Source organism: Amphibalanus amphitrite, unplaced genomic scaffold, assembly GCF_019059575.1.
Source record: "Amphibalanus amphitrite isolate SeventyFive unplaced genomic scaffold, NRLGWU_Aamphi_draft 000151F_arrow, whole genome shotgun sequence".
Lineage (NCBI taxonomy): Eukaryota > Metazoa > Arthropoda > Thecostraca > Balanomorpha > Balanidae > Amphibalanus > Amphibalanus amphitrite.
In genome coordinates, this window is record NW_024881646.1 from 876,136 (window position 1) to 891,290 (window position 15,155).

Sequence of the window (15,155 nt, forward strand, 5' to 3'; positions counted from 1 at the left end):
GGCGCGGGCGAACGGGGTGTGGCAGGCATCTGGCGGCAGAGGCCAGCTCGTCCTCGAGAAATGTTGCCCAGTCACGCCGGACGGGCGGCACCGTCCACGGCGGCGCGCCGACCTCAGAGCGATGGCAACATAATTGGAAGGTGGTCTGCATTTGGCCCGCAGCAGGAGCAGTATTCGCGCGCCATCACCCTAATGACGCTCACTTTCGCCGGCCGGCACCGGCTCAATGGCCGCACCGAGCGATCGTGTCACTCTGGAGCGGTCTTCCACGCCTTATCGGGTCAACACAGACACGAACCGGGCCACAGACCTTGACGGGCGGACTACTTTTTCTTCCGTCTGACGCCTAAATTACGGATCCACCTTAGGGAAAACGACATCATTAAAAAACAACATATAAAAACAAAAGGTTGCCTAACAAATGGCCGTGCTGATCGATCACATAAAAAGGATATTTGTCCAAATCTGTATTGAGAAAACCAGCTACACTCCCAACGACGCCATTTAAATACAAGCACTCGACACATTCGCTCGCCAGGGTCGCACACATCATACACAGAAAAGCCACTGTGGACGGTCCTGTCCCGAGACACGATCTGTACAAAAGGGCCGGAAGGAGGGAGGGCAGGCGGAAGACCGCCCGCCACACACCTCTCCGACCACTGTCCACCGTAAACGGCACCTCACACCACCTCCGCCACCACTCTCAGTCGCAGCGCGCCAAAACGGGCGCGGAAAGACGCGCGAGGACGCCGGCTGCTCACCAGCGCCCCGCCAAATCACAGCTGCGCGTCCACAGCTAAAAACGGCGCGCGGCCAGGTCGGCACGCTAAAAGCTCTCGCGTCGCACGTTAAAACACCGCCGTATGAAACACTCGCACACGACACGGACGAGGGGAGCGCGGGGAGAGAAGGTGACCCTGGATGATGATGCTGTACAAGGACCGCCGCCGGCGCGGTAATGTTTGTACTGAGATCATGGCGGCGGCGGACACCGAAACGCTCGACACGAGCTCAACACTTGCGCGCGCGCTGGCGGCCGAGCCTCCTAGAGTCGCAGGTCGCGCCGGATCCGCCAGAGCAGCAGCTGCATGCAGGCGCGCGCGTCCTCCAGGCTGTCGTGTCCGCGGCTGGCGCCGTCCTGCTGGATGCTCCAGCCCAGGCAGCTGGCCGTTAGGTGCGACAGCCGGCGCCGGTACGGCAGGCCCAGGTAGTGCGGGAACACGATCGACGTGTCCACCACGGTGTCGTGCACCAGGCGCAGCGCGCGCAGGTCGTTCTCTAGGCCGTGGCCGATGAGCACTGTGTCGGCGCTGATGAAGCCCATCAGGTCACTCTGCACGGCGCGCAGCGTCTTGGTGGCGCGGTCCAGCTGGCGCGCCGTGATGCCAGAGAAGCGCGTGTTGTAGTCGACCACCGGCCGCTCGGGGCGCACCAGCGCGTCGTACACCTTCTTGCCGTTGAGGCCCACCACAGAGACGCGCGCCAGCTCCAGGCCCTGGCCCGTGTAGCACATCTCGCAGTCGAGCGCGTACACTCCGTAGTTGCCGTCGGCCGGCGGCACGCGGCGGCGCCGGGAGCGCACGTAGCCCTTCAGGGGCCCGTTCAGACCGTGCAGCAGCCCGCTCCAGACGTGGCACGAGGCAGTGGAGCAGCCGCGGCCGCCCGGCCGACCGCCGCAGCACGCGTAGCTGGACATGGTGCCCGTGCGGCCCGGCTTCAGCTTGCCCCAGTGGAACACGCAGCGCTCGGCGCTGTCGTGGTAGAAGCCGTCGGTGGTGACGGCGAACTGCTGCGAGCAGCGCACGCAGTGCGGCCGCAGCAGCGCCGGACGCTGCTCGCGCTCGCCGCTCTCCGAGCCGCTCGACTGGACGCTCTCGGTTTCGCTGACGTCATCCGGCGGCTGCTCGTCGGGCTCGCTGCCCGACGAGGCGGCCGACGAGTCGTCGCCGCCCTCCGAGCTGTGCGTGCCGCTGTCGCAGTCGGACGAGGCCAGTGCGCGCGGCACAAACTCCTTGGCGGCCGCGTCCAGCTTCACCTTGCGCGCCGGACGCGGAGAGCCGGCCATGCCCTTGTAGATGTACGCCTTGCCCCGGTGGAAGCTGCTCGAGTGCGGGAAGCCGAGCATGTGGAGCTGCTCGGCGGGCAGCGTGTAGCGCCGCATCAGCTGGTAGACCACCTCGGGCGGCAGGTCGAGCCGCTGCTCCTCGGGCGGCGGCGCCGGAGGCGTCTCCACGCTCGGCGCAGCCGCCGTGCGCTGCTTCATCCGCTTGCGGCGCTGGCGACGAGCCATCGACGGCGTCAGCTCGGGGCCCGACGAGCGCGGCGACGGCGGCGGGTCCTGGGCAGTGGGCGGCTCCGATGGCTGCTCGGCCGCCGGCTCGAGGGTCGGCACGCGCGGCTCCGGGTCGGCCACGACGGCGCCATCTGTGGACACAGAGAGAGGACAGCAGTCAGACACGTGACGCAGCCGGCACAGGCGCGGCACCGTGACGTAACGGTCACGTGGGAGCACGTCACCGGCCTCGGATTCGGCTCGGTGCCGAGTAACAGATCGCGCCGGCGCTGCTGACTCAGAGTCGACTCAGTGACGTCGGGCTGACGGGCACAGCTGAATCAGGGGAGCGTGGCTACGGCCACAACACGCCCGGGAGCCTGACAGCCGGAGGCCCCGTTCCGCGAAAAGAGCGCCGCGGTGCCGGCGGCGCGGCTCGGCGCTACATCAGATCAGACCGTCAGCGCGCTCCCTCGGCCCCAATCCCTGGTCCCCTCCAGCGGCGGCAGCGCGACTGCAATCGCCGGCCGGCGGACGGCCGCCGAGCCCCCGGTGACGCGGACAGATGGACCTGTCAGCCGATCGCTGGCCGGCCGCCGCCGGCTGACGTTCGAGACACCAGCTGGTCCGGACTGGGGGCGCACCGCGGCCCCCTCCCACCTGGCAGGCGGCCCACAGCGCGCCCGCCGGGCCGAGCCGAGCGAAGGCCGCGCCACTGCCGCTCGATACGGTGACGTCACTGTGTGCGCTCGGCCGCCGCCACAGCCCCGTCCTCCCGCACCGAGCGGCACGCACAAGGGGCGCCGTCGGCGGCGGCCGGCCGCCCCGCAAATGGGTCACCCTCAGCGAGCCAGCGGCGCTCCGCCCGGCCGCTGACGAGGCGCGTGCCGCTCCGCCGCCGCCGCCGTCGACCGCATTAGCTGACGGGACGGCTGGCGGCGGTGGCGGTGGCGGTGGCAGGTATGCCGCCGCCCCAGAGACGCCCAAGGTCAGCGCCGGCGCCGCGCTCCGCTCAGCGGCACAGATCAGCGCGCAGATTTTGTCAGCGGGAGACGGGGCCGGGCACGTGCAGCGATACGCGGACGTGCTCAGCGAGCGGCAGTGTGCGTTGTGCAGCGGCGGCGCGCGGGTGACACCGCTGGCTGCGTCTGTCACGACCCGACCCGCAGCCGGCCGGCTGGATGGGGCCAGGGTCATCAATGAGGCCATCGCGGCTGGGCGAGGTCGCGGGGAGAGGGCAGCCGACCGGCCGGGCCGGTTTCGACACGGCGCCCGGCCAGGACGTGACCGTACTGAGCCTGGGAGGGGCCGCCGAAACGCCGCCACCGGCGCGGAGGGTCAGGCCTCCAGAGGCAATCAAATCAGCCGCTCACAAGGGCGGGGCCCAGACTTCAAAGTGGCGCTAATCAGCCAGCTGAGAGCACAATCTGGGTCACTTTACGACACTGCGTCCCAGCGCTCCCTTCATTCAGGTGAAGGGGCTCCCCAGTGAGGTTCGCTCAGCGTGAAGTAACCGCAGCCACAGCGCATTTCATAGCGCCGCCGTACCGGAGCGCGGCGCGACCACAGCCAGCGTCGCTGAAAGTGTCACCGCCAACTGCCACCGTTTTTCGACAACCCGCCGCGTCGTTTTTCGGTGCAGTGACTTCGCAACTGTTCCGTCTTTGGAGCGGAATGCTCTAGAGAGCGAGCAAGCGAGCGACGACCCCAGAAAACCAAACGGACCCCGCGGAGAAAAAGACGGCGCCCAGTCTCCAACAGAGAAACGTTTCACGGCGGAGCGGGTCCATAGCGGTAACGACAATGGTGGCGAGAACTAGAGCTCACCAGTGCGAACAATGGCTGAACGGGTGGCCGACAGTTACCCACCTGACTGTGCGGTGGGCGCCGTGCAGCTGGTGCCGCTCGGCTGTTCCTCTCCTGCGTCCACTTCTTGGTCATCCTCGGCCGTGTCGGCGGCAGGCGGCGGGGACGGGTGGCTCGGAGCCGGCTCCGGGGACGGAGCCGGAGCAGGAGCCGGGGGCTGGCTCGGCCTGGCGGCCGGAGCCGACCGCTCCTTGCTCTGAGCGCCGGTCGATCGGGCCGACCGGCGGACAGCACTCGTTCCTGCGAACAGAGAATAAACGCAATGGTTAGCTCTCTAGCACCAAGGACTCATTCAGCACGAAGTCGTTTGAAAATCCCAAAGCTCTTCATCTACCGTAAACGGCTCACGCTGCTTCTGAGTCATCGGCAGTTACAGTCACGAAGGTATCTGCCGCTCGACTATCATTGCCGCCAAGGTCAGGCAGCATTGCCCTCTGCTCATTTGCGGGTGGGTCGAGGGAGCGGCGGTCAGCGTCCGGTCAACTGCCGACCCAAGGCCGGCGCGGCGCGGCGGGGCCCGCCGCCGCAGAGGTCACCGGCGGGTCGGCGGCCGGCGCGACGGCGCGCCGCGTCACCTAGCGGGCCGCCGGCCGCCGGCCAGGGGCATCAACCTCGGCCGAGACGCGTGGGGGCGCACCGGTACCCCGCAGATGGTCCGTTTGGGACCGCCGCCGCCGCCCGGCGTCTCGGATACGGGTTCACTGGACCGGACGGGCCACAGACATGTCTGGGCGCGCGGCCCGCGTGGCGGACGGCCGACTGAATGGACGGGCCGAGAGGGCCGGTAGACCGGAGGCGCCGGCCCAGGAATAAGGCTTGGCGGCACCCGCAGGTGAAAGGGCCACTGGCACGCCGGCGGAGGGGCCGCGATAATGGAAGGCTCTGCGATTACAGTGGAAGGGTTACGGTCCAGGAATTCAGAGAATGTGAACGGTACAGTCAAAAATACGTTAGTAGGACAGAACATACTTAGCAAAAGCACACGATGAGAAAAACGACTTTGCATAAGTACCTCCGACAGATAAGCAGATAAGAAGTGACCGTGAGTCGCGGAGAAACTCACTGAGTGCCGCGTGTTATCGTATCTCTAGGGAGGATTCTCACGCTGTTTGCCCAAGCCTCACAGCTAGGTCGACTCGGGTCCCATCAGTCTCGTGTCTCCCGGCGGGCCGAGGCGGAAATGCCGGCGCGCCTGTCGAGGCCAGGCTGCTGGCGGACGGGCGGACCAGGTGAGGAACGGACGCCCCTGCCGGCCAACAACCCACGCCGGGCCGACCGCCTGGCTGCAGCTGCCGCAGCGGTCCGCCTGCCGGCCCATCTGGCCGCCGCCGGGCACGCAGCGGATCGGCCCAGCTCGCCGTCGGTCATGCAGAACGAAGCAGCTGTCGTCACGGCCCCGCGGAGCCGGCCGGCCGGGTCAGGGTCCGGTGGGAGCTGGCTGAGCGCGGCTCCGCTCTGCGCGCCGCGCTGCACTCCGGCTCGGATGGACCGGATCCAGCGCCGGCCGGCGGCACCAATCCGCGCGCTTCCGTCCGCCGGAACTGGTTATCCGGACGGTGACGACACGCACTCGCAAGATGACGACAGACGGCGCGTCAGCCACGACCCCGTTTGCGCAAGTGTCGCGCTAACTGCTCTCGTGCGTCGACCCCGGCCCAATTCTGCGGGCGCGTCGCAGTTTTTCGGCCGTTTTTACCGGTTGGTCTTACAGAGAAAGCCTAACCTGGTGCACGTTTGTTTTTGGAGGCGGCTCGGGGTTAATCATTTTCCGCTGCACCATCCACAGACCGTTGGCGCTGACGGTGACCCGACCCCGTCCATCTGATGAGCAGTAGCCGAGGACATTGAACCGTCACGCGCCGCTGCAGGCTCTCTGTCCCGGCTTTGTTCGCATGCAAGACGGCCGCCGTCGCTGTGTAACCTGGCGATCAATGTAAGGCGGCACAGACACTGTCCTGCGATCAATAGCCGCTCCCGGGCGGCTCCGCGCCGCGGCCGGACGGACCGGCGGCTCCCGCCGGCGCGCCGGGCCGCATTCTTCATAGCGGTGGCGCGCGGCGCGGCACCGTTCCCACCGGGCGCGGTCATTACCATCCCGAGGACGGCGCGCCGCCGGGCGCACCCATTGGTCCGCCGAAAGCGCGCGAGCCCGCGGCGCCGGCAGCTGGCGCGCGAGTCAACGACACGCGGCCGACCACGTGGCCGCCGCCGCGGCCGGCGCGCCGTCCCGCGGCCCCAGAGCGCGAAGGCCGCGCGCCCGATGGCGACACGAGCGGCTCGTCGGACGGCGCGGCGGCGCGCTGCAGCCGTCGTCGCGAGCGGCGCGGCGCGGCCCCTGTTTGCGGCCGGGTTGCGTCAGACGCCGCCACGGACCGCCCCTTTCGTCAGAGAGCGGCTGAGGCGGGCTCGCAGGGAGAGGTCGGCCCCGCCCGACCGGCCCGGCCGGCGGCGGCGGCCACTGATCACTCGATAACATGACGGTGACGACTACACCGTAATGTCAACACATCGGCGCGACCGTCCAGTTGCCAGACTGACCCATTGACCGGCACCGTTTTAACTTATGCGTGCGACACCCAGGCTATTTCCGTCATGATGATCTGACACGCCTCTTTTCGTCAGTTTAATAAGCGAGTGGCGAGGGCGATGACTCTAATGACTCACATCCCGGCCGGCCCGGGACGTGACGTCACAGATTCCTCTCGGACTCGTCATCCGCCCTCTTCCGGCGGCCGAGGACTCCCCGTAGCCGCGTCACGAAGGACTGTCCGGGTGACGTCACAGATTCGTCACCGCGGGCTTCCGCCGCCGCCGCTCAGCAGCCCGGCCACTGCCCAATCGCTCCGAGAAGCTTCCGGCGGGGAATTTTCGCCAGCTCGAGCTGCCGCGTGGGGTGGCGAAAATTCCGCTATGACTGACCAGTGCACTGTAGGCGTTCGGGCTTGTCTAGCCTCTTACGGAGCAAAAATATTATTTTGCTTTTATGAAAACAAAAGGCATACCAATCGACTACAAAATGTCCATACATTATATAAATGACCATTATCTGGTCATGCAGCAACTTGGTATAGGGTGAAAGGGGCTTCAAACACAAAGATTTCTTAGGCCGTAGACAAGTCATAGTTTTCGGGTGTTTGAAGAGTCAAAATAGATGCCATGGGGATCCTATGTGCGTGAGTTTTACACGCCAATGATTTTATGAGTTGTTCTGTGACATGTTACGATCAATTCCGCGCAACGAAAAATGAGGTTGCGAAAATAATTTAGCAGCATGAGAGATAAACATATCACCGAGTTATTTTGTATGCTTAAAATTAATATCACTCACTATGTTAAGCCGATCTTTTGAGTTCCCCCAGGTCCCGCTCTAAATCGGGTGTCACAATGTGCATTGTGATGTTATTGAACCGGCCAACCAATAAAAAAGTGCGCAAACTTGCGCCATTTGCTGCTATGCAACATTTTGCAATACGCCGTCTAGCCTTTATTAGCTCCATAGTGACGGGAGCGAACAAATCAGCCTGCATTTTAGCTTATGTTATTTCAAGTGATGACAGTAACACCAGCCAGTGTTATCTCGTGGGTTAGAAGCATTCTAATTCACCGGAGGATGAGCTGTCACGTGACCGGAAAGGCCTCAGGCGATGCACAGTGGGCGATCCGGCCGGTCTGGTCTCGCGAAACCTCAAACACATTTTTTGTCCTAAAAAAAAAATTGAGAAGTATTGCACATGAGTTAATTGGAAATTCTGCATAAGTCACGCCCCCCCCCGAGGCCGAGGGGGGGGGGGGTGCCGCCCCCTTATAGGTTTTAACGCGATAGCTCACAACACGCCGGCGATTAAGAGCTGAAACTTGGCATATTTGACCTTTGATTCAAGCCGGATCTTGTTAAATCAACCGCATTTTCAGGTCAGGTCAGGTCAGGTCGCTGACCTATGACGTCACTCAAGTGAACCTCTGCACGGTCCTCAGATGTCGCAACCTCGCAACGCCCTCAGTGCCAGAGGGACGTTCACAGGGAGATGAAGCTTTCAGGACTAGCATACCCCGAGGTCTCACAACTTGTATATTTATATCTCGGATTTTTTGCTTAAGTTCACATGCGGTCAGGTCGGTCGCGTGATCTCACCGTTATAAGTCAATGAGGAAAACATGGAAATTGTTGTTTTAGCGCCAGGAATGATCTAAAACTATCTCAATCACATGGAATCATGGTTTCATGCGCTCCCTGCAAGGTACGGTGCTACACCTTTGCATTGCTAACCTTGCATGACGTCATTTATGACGACCTCCTTTGACCAAGTTCGTGACCTGAGGGACTCTGACCAGACTTTGACTCGAGGTCAACGACTCAAAACCTTAACCCTCGGAATTATAGGGGGGTCGAACGGACCATCCTCGTTTTTTCGCGAATAACTCGCGTAAAAAGTGGCCGATCAAGACGAAACTTTCAGTACATTCGAGTTCATCAATTTCGCACCTACATTGAAAATTTCATGACCCTGACCCAAATGACCTTTGACCTGTGACCTATTTCTCGAGACCATGTTTGGCTGGAATCGCGATTCAGCGTATGTCGGCTCACATTATCCGCGCGTTTGCATTTTTTTGTGGTTTCAAACGTTCAACCATGTGAAATGATATTGGTTCCATGCATTATGCTGGGTGTCAAGGTCACCTGAAGGTCAGGTCAGGTCGTTGGCCTTTGGTGACCTCGGTTCACTTTTTCGAGTTTTAAATGTTTCTAGGCTAGTTTTTGGGGCTGATTTCGAATTTAGCAACCATTTGAGCATTTACGAAGTAGTTTTGGTGCCTTCATATGATGTTACGAGGCTGTCAGTAACGGTTGACACCTACTATGAATACCCGGCAGGACGCATACTGGTTGACCTGACCTGACCTGACCCGACCTGGCCTAAATGCATGACGAAATCATCTGTGATCAAAACTAACATGAAATTCGTGATCAGCACCCCGAAAAGCCCCAAAGCACCTCACTTTACGATGTTTTAACAGGTTCCGATTTTCCCGACTTTTGGGTAATTGACCTGTCCTGGAAGGTCAACCAATGACCTAGGACCTTAAAATTGGGTATCAACGGCTTCCTCTCATCACGGGCAGGAAGCTCATTTTTTCCGCGAAGCTCTAGCTCGATCAGGGGCCAAACCGCAAGGGGGAATGGAAGTGCTCCGTTTTGCCACGTGTATGCAACATTTCATGCAGTTCCTGCACATTGCAAAAGCTTATAACATGGGAAACCGTCATGTATTCACGTTCTTTAATGAATTTGCTACAGTTTGGTATGTAATTCGTAGGCGTAGGTCTCCTAGATCCAAGGCTATGAGGGTTGATAGGTTGTGAGAGGCTAGAACCCTTGAAACGCCCACTGTGCAGTGCACAGAGATCGTTACTCAAGTTCCGGGGAGCATACGCCCCCCGGCTCGGGCGGAACCCGCTCAGGGTCGCGTCTGCAGGAGCGTCCGACGTCTCGTGAGCTTCTCCGAAATCTGCGTCTCAAACTGAACGCCGGCCTCGGCGAGAGAGGAGAGGGCGGTCGGAGGCGCCGCTGACGGCTCCGGACACAGCCGACCGGCGCCGTGTCACTGGCCGCGACATGACGACCGCGTCAGTCCGGTGCGGGAGGAGCGCCGAACCCACAGCGCTCCCGTCTGTCTAATTATGGACGGGTGGCCTTCGGAGGCGGCCGGCGGCGCCCAGACCCCCGCCCACGATCCCCCGAACACCTCCCGTGGTGTGGAGCTCCGAGAACCCATCCCAGAGAGCACAGCATCCCGAAACGCGGCCGTGACCAGCCGCCCGAACACACGGCCGTTCGGCCACATCTGCGAACAGCAGCTGGGATAAGTCCACGAAACGGCGCGCTCCCCATGATGCAAAGCAGCTTGAAACGAGCGTGGATGGACGGCGGACGGTGGACAGAGGACACCGGCCGGCGGGGGTCCTTGAAGCCGCCGGCGGACCGATGCGGCGCCCGGCTTTAATCGACCTTGGCAGAGGCCACCGGGCGCGCCCGGCCGCTCGGACTTTGCCCCTGTCCGTCCGCTTCCGCGCGAGCGGCACTGACCAGAAGGGCGCGCGGGCCGACCACGTGGTGCGCCGCCGCCCGACGCGGAAGGCCGGCGGGCGTTGTCCGTCTGTCCGTCCGTCTGCCGGGGCGGGGCGGGACGGACGGCCTCAGCCGTCAGCGGCGACACGCAGCGACCGGCTAACGAGATGCCGTCTCATCAGTCACAGGGCGCGTCCGACGGACGGCTGCGACACCCCGCCCGGCCGGCCGCACCTCGACTCTGTGACCGGGTGTTCACGCACGGTGGAATCCAAACCGGGAAGGAAGGAATGGTGCCGTGCCAAAATGAACTGCCTGCAGTGAATCGCTGCAGAGCAATTACAGCATAGCTAAGAACTGAAACCTTAGGATTATGTAGAAAAAAAAAACAGGAAGAAGAAGGAAAGACGAAAACCTTATTTCAAATTGAGCTTACTCCGGGAAGATCTCCGGGAAGAACAGCCACCGCTCCTTCCTTTTTAGATCTGCGATGGCTATGAAGAGATGCAGTGAGACTCGGAACAATTTAACCTGTGTTAACAGTTTTTGCCCATGTGAAGTTGACAACAACGGTATGGTACAACGTGTAGAATTGTATATCTGTATATCAAATTTATCAAAAACGACAAATGTGTTGCAAGAGAAAATCGGCTCAAATCATGGGGCTACCGTCGCGGGTCGAGTACCTCACTACTCAGTACTCATTCATTGAAAACGCACGGAGACGTTAGCACCACGGGCCGGTGATGTGACGACTGATACGGACTTTCCGTACTACCGAGACGGGCGGGTAAACCCTGGCGCATGCACACACCAACACTGGCCGTCCACGACGCCGTAAAATACCTACCCCAGCCTGTGCGAACCCGAGTCAAGGTTAGGTGCAGCAGTCAGGGTTACACTATGCACCAGAGGTATCCCACAACGTGCGGAAAATATGGACGCCTGAGAGCACGATATGGCCAGATATTTTACAATCACAAAGCATATCCTATCAAGACATTTAATGATCTGCTTTGTTCAGTGATAATAGTTCTTGTGGATGCCGTTAGTTAAGCAGCCCGTTACTGCAGTTTTTTTTTTTTAATACAACGAGCCACTACGCGTCAAGGCTTTGCGAACAATTGTCGTGCACATTAACTGGAGCCAATGCAAGCTTTTCATACTACCTTTCCATGTTGGTGAACATAATTGAAATAACAAACGTTTCTTATGAAAATATAAAGCACATTATACTATCAAAAGTGCTGTTCAAACGCATTCAACCCGTCATGCGAAGTGCGAACGCTTTTTAAAACGTTCAACCGATACAATAAATAACAACTAAAATTAAGAAATTAAGCGTCGTCTATTGTACAGCTACTCGTTTTGCGTTCTCAAGTATACAATAGCAATAAAAATGAAACATTTAGCACGAGCCAAAATTAACCTTACTCATTTAACACGAGCCAAGAATTAGCCTTACTCTGGGATCCGCAAAGATACTGAGTAGGGACACGAGTCGAAATAACACAACGCATTCGGCCAGATTTGTCACCAGAAACACCACCGGCTGACGTTATTTTTATTTTCCAAGATTATCCCACAATTTCAAGCAGCCACGCGAAAAAAATGACCCCCGATGTATAAGCAACCATCTGTAGGCTGGATATTACTTTGCAAATCAGCGGTTAATTTGTTCGCGTGAGTGCTGAAATTCGGGGAAGAAATTAGGCAAAATTAACAGCAGCCAGCGATCTTTCTGTGGGTAAAATTAGCAAAAGGTAAAATAATAATATATTTGAGATATTTATATGACAATAAATGAACATATTCATCTAATTCCTCAACATCAGAATGTCGCTTACCGTTTTTGGTCCCACCCTTTCGGGTCTCCTTCGGCGAATCAGTCTTCCTCTTGGTCGATAAAAATATAAAAATGCCCAGAGCACTCGTCAGTGCGATAAAAAGAACACCCAGCAGGATGCTGTCCGCATACATCACTTCCACTTCGAGCGCCATCTCTGTCGACTGTCGCAGACCAGCCGGGGGTACAGCGTTCACCTGGCGATGTCCTTCGAGCGCGGCCGAGTAGCAGTACTTTGGATGAAAGTTCTCATTCAGACAGCTTCCGAAGTACCACCTGTCGCCGGCAAGATGTGAGCGGCAAGACAGCGGAGCTGCACGACCTCCCTCGCCGCGGCCCACGGGCAGAATGCCTCCCCGGCGCCAAAACAAGCACGCGACGGCCTCGGCGCTGCCATATGAAAAGTCTCAAGAACTAGGGATAATTGGAAATATCTTACCATGTCGTGAGCGAGAACCGGTTTACGGCCAACTGCCGACAGGCCATTCACGTCACAGCCTGGAAGTGATGAAATGATTACCGGCATTCGCAGAACTGAAACTACGAGAGATGCAGAGGATGCACACAAGGCAATGTGCATCACCTGCATCCCTCGCATCAATCATCATCCACCCTCGGTTTTACGCGAATAACTCGTGCAAAAAGCGGCTGAACACGACGAAACTTTCGGAACCCTCGAGTTCATTAATTTTACACCTACCCTGAAAATACTATGATTCTGGCCCAAATGACCTTTGACTCTTGACGTGTTGCTCCAGATCATGTCAGGCCGGAAAAGCGATTCGGCGTATATGTCGCACACATTATCCGTGTGTTTCCTTTCTTTTCGTGGTCGTAAACGTTTCAACACGCAAAATGCTGTTGGCCCCTTCATTACAGTGAGTGCCAAGGTCACGTCAAGGTCAGGTCAAGGTCATTGACCTTAGATGACTTGGGCTCACTTTTTTCGAGTTTTACGTTTTGTTTTTGGAGCTGATTTCGAATTTTACAACCATTTGAGCATTTAAGAAATAGTTTTGGTGCCTATGTAACATGTTACGAAATTATCAGTGTTGTCGACAGTCGACACCTACGCTCTATGGATAGCCGGCAAGACGCCCGACTGGTTGAACTGACGTGACCTGACCCGACCTACCCCAAATGCATGAATACATCATCTTTGAGCAAAACTTAAGTCAGATTTTTTAAGCCTGTCTGATTGCTAAGTGCACAAATGAATCAGGCACGATTCGAGCTACTGCAATGAATCGACAGTCGACAGTAATATCGAGATCAAGATTAAATTTTCAGCTGGCCAGTTTATAGGCTTGAAGGCTTTACGTGGGCTTTTCATTAGAGCGCTTTAAATGATTAGACAAACTTAAAGAATCTGACCATAATATGAAATTCCTAATCAGCACCTCGACAACAACATCAACTTCACTTCATAAAGTTCTAGCAGGTCCTTATTCTCCCGACCAAGCTCTATCTCCATCGAAGCTACATGGCTGGGACGGATCCCCCATTACAGGGTGTCCCATAAGTTCGTTCTCACCTAAATTTTACGTTTTTAGGCTCTCTTGCTTAAAGACACGCTGAAATTGGTTCGTTACTGAGCTTACGTGGTTGCCATGGCTGGTAGAAATATGCTCCACAGTAACTAATTTCTGTAGACAAAATAGTTTTTGCTAGAGAGCCCGTTTCCTACACAGACGGCTAACGCCGCAACATAGAGGTCTCCAATACGGGTACGTCTCGGTATTTAGTCAGCACGTGACCATTCGCGACGATTGAGGGTGATTGAGGCCTACCAGTCTGTAGACAATGTCCATCGCTAACTGGACGCACAGTCAGCAAGTGACACCGATGATTTGTCGGGAGTCAATCATTGCAAGTTTATCCTCTTTTTTGTCAGCTCTCAGGAGTGAGCCATGTGGCCAAAACTGTGTGGCGCCAAAGTGGCCATCAAAAAGGTCAAAGGGTTAGAAAGTTGGTAAGCAGACTTTTCAGGATGGATTACCAGCTGTCTAAAATTGTTCTTACGGGGTACATAACTCAAGGTGACTTAAGCTTTGCTTACCGGAGGGCTCAAAACAGTCAAGAACGTCTTAAAATGGCCAAACATGAGTTTCGTTATGCCTGAGGCTAAAAAAACTAAAGGGCTGAGGACATCAACCAGGTCATCTGGACTAACTAGTCCACGTTCGAGATGAAACACCCGTCCAAACCCGAAAACAACCCCATAGGGGCGAAGGAGGAGGCCTCCGTTTCGTCCCGTTATGTTCCTATGCGAAAGGCCAACTTGCCAAGATCACGGTATTGTGGGGTTATAGGCGTCCAGACGCTGACCAGGTTGCGATTGGTGTCCCAGAAACAGCTTTGGGAAGCATAGTGCTTTTCCAAGAAAATCTAGGAGGAGTTTCAGCCCTCAAGCTGAACTCGAACCGCGAGTATGAAATTGAACACATTTATAGAGGAGAAAATGGCATCCGAGAGGTCGTAGGCCCATCTTCAGGCAAGACAGTGCATCAGTGCACAGGCCAAGCAAAGCTTAAAAGCGGTGGAAGGAGACTGTGACAGGCGTTTGTGGCAAGACCACATGCCAGGCACCTCATCGGATCAAAATTTCATTAAAAAAAATTGTTGGTTATGCTGAAATTTAGGCTCGTCGAAGCGTAGCGCTGTTCCAGCCTCGAGGAGCTCACGGCGCATGTCAAGTCAGTCTGGGTTAACTTTAAGCCTGCTATGCAGCCAAACATGCCGGTTGGCATGCCGCAGCATGTGTTCATGTGTTTGCCTATTAAATGGGGAGCACATTGAGGGGTCATAAATATATCAAAACGCAAAGTACTCTGTTTCACATGCAAATAAAATGTGAGAACGAACTTATGGGACACCCTGTATAGTGTATACCTAAACGCTGTAAAAGGCTTATTAAAGGGACTGTCCCACCTTCAAAAAATTGCTTTGATATACTGTTCTTGTGTTGCAAGACATAGATTAGGGGCCCCTGTACACGAAATTGGCAAACATTCGGCCCATAGTTGGCTAATTGTTTAGAAATTCCAATTTAAAGCTTTTGGATCGATTACGTCATATGATTGTTTTTTTATCGGGCA

At 57.3% G+C, this 15,155-nt stretch overlaps 1 protein-coding gene across 1 annotated transcript; it reads right to left on the reverse strand.

The window, feature by feature from the left end:
* Positions 1–452: 452 nt before the first annotated feature.
* LOC122382954 (RNA exonuclease 1 homolog) lies at positions 453–12,413 on the reverse strand. Its single transcript, XM_043368948.1, has 3 exons — positions 12,059–12,413; positions 4,145–4,381; positions 453–2,427 (listed from the first exon to the last, which is right to left on the reverse strand). The coding sequence occupies exons 1-3, from the start codon at positions 12,210–12,212 to the stop codon at positions 1,049–1,051; spliced, it is 1,770 nt and encodes a 589-aa protein (XP_043224883.1). The 5' UTR covers positions 12,213–12,413; the 3' UTR covers positions 453–1,048.
* Between the last annotated feature and the right edge of the window lie 2,742 nt (positions 12,414–15,155).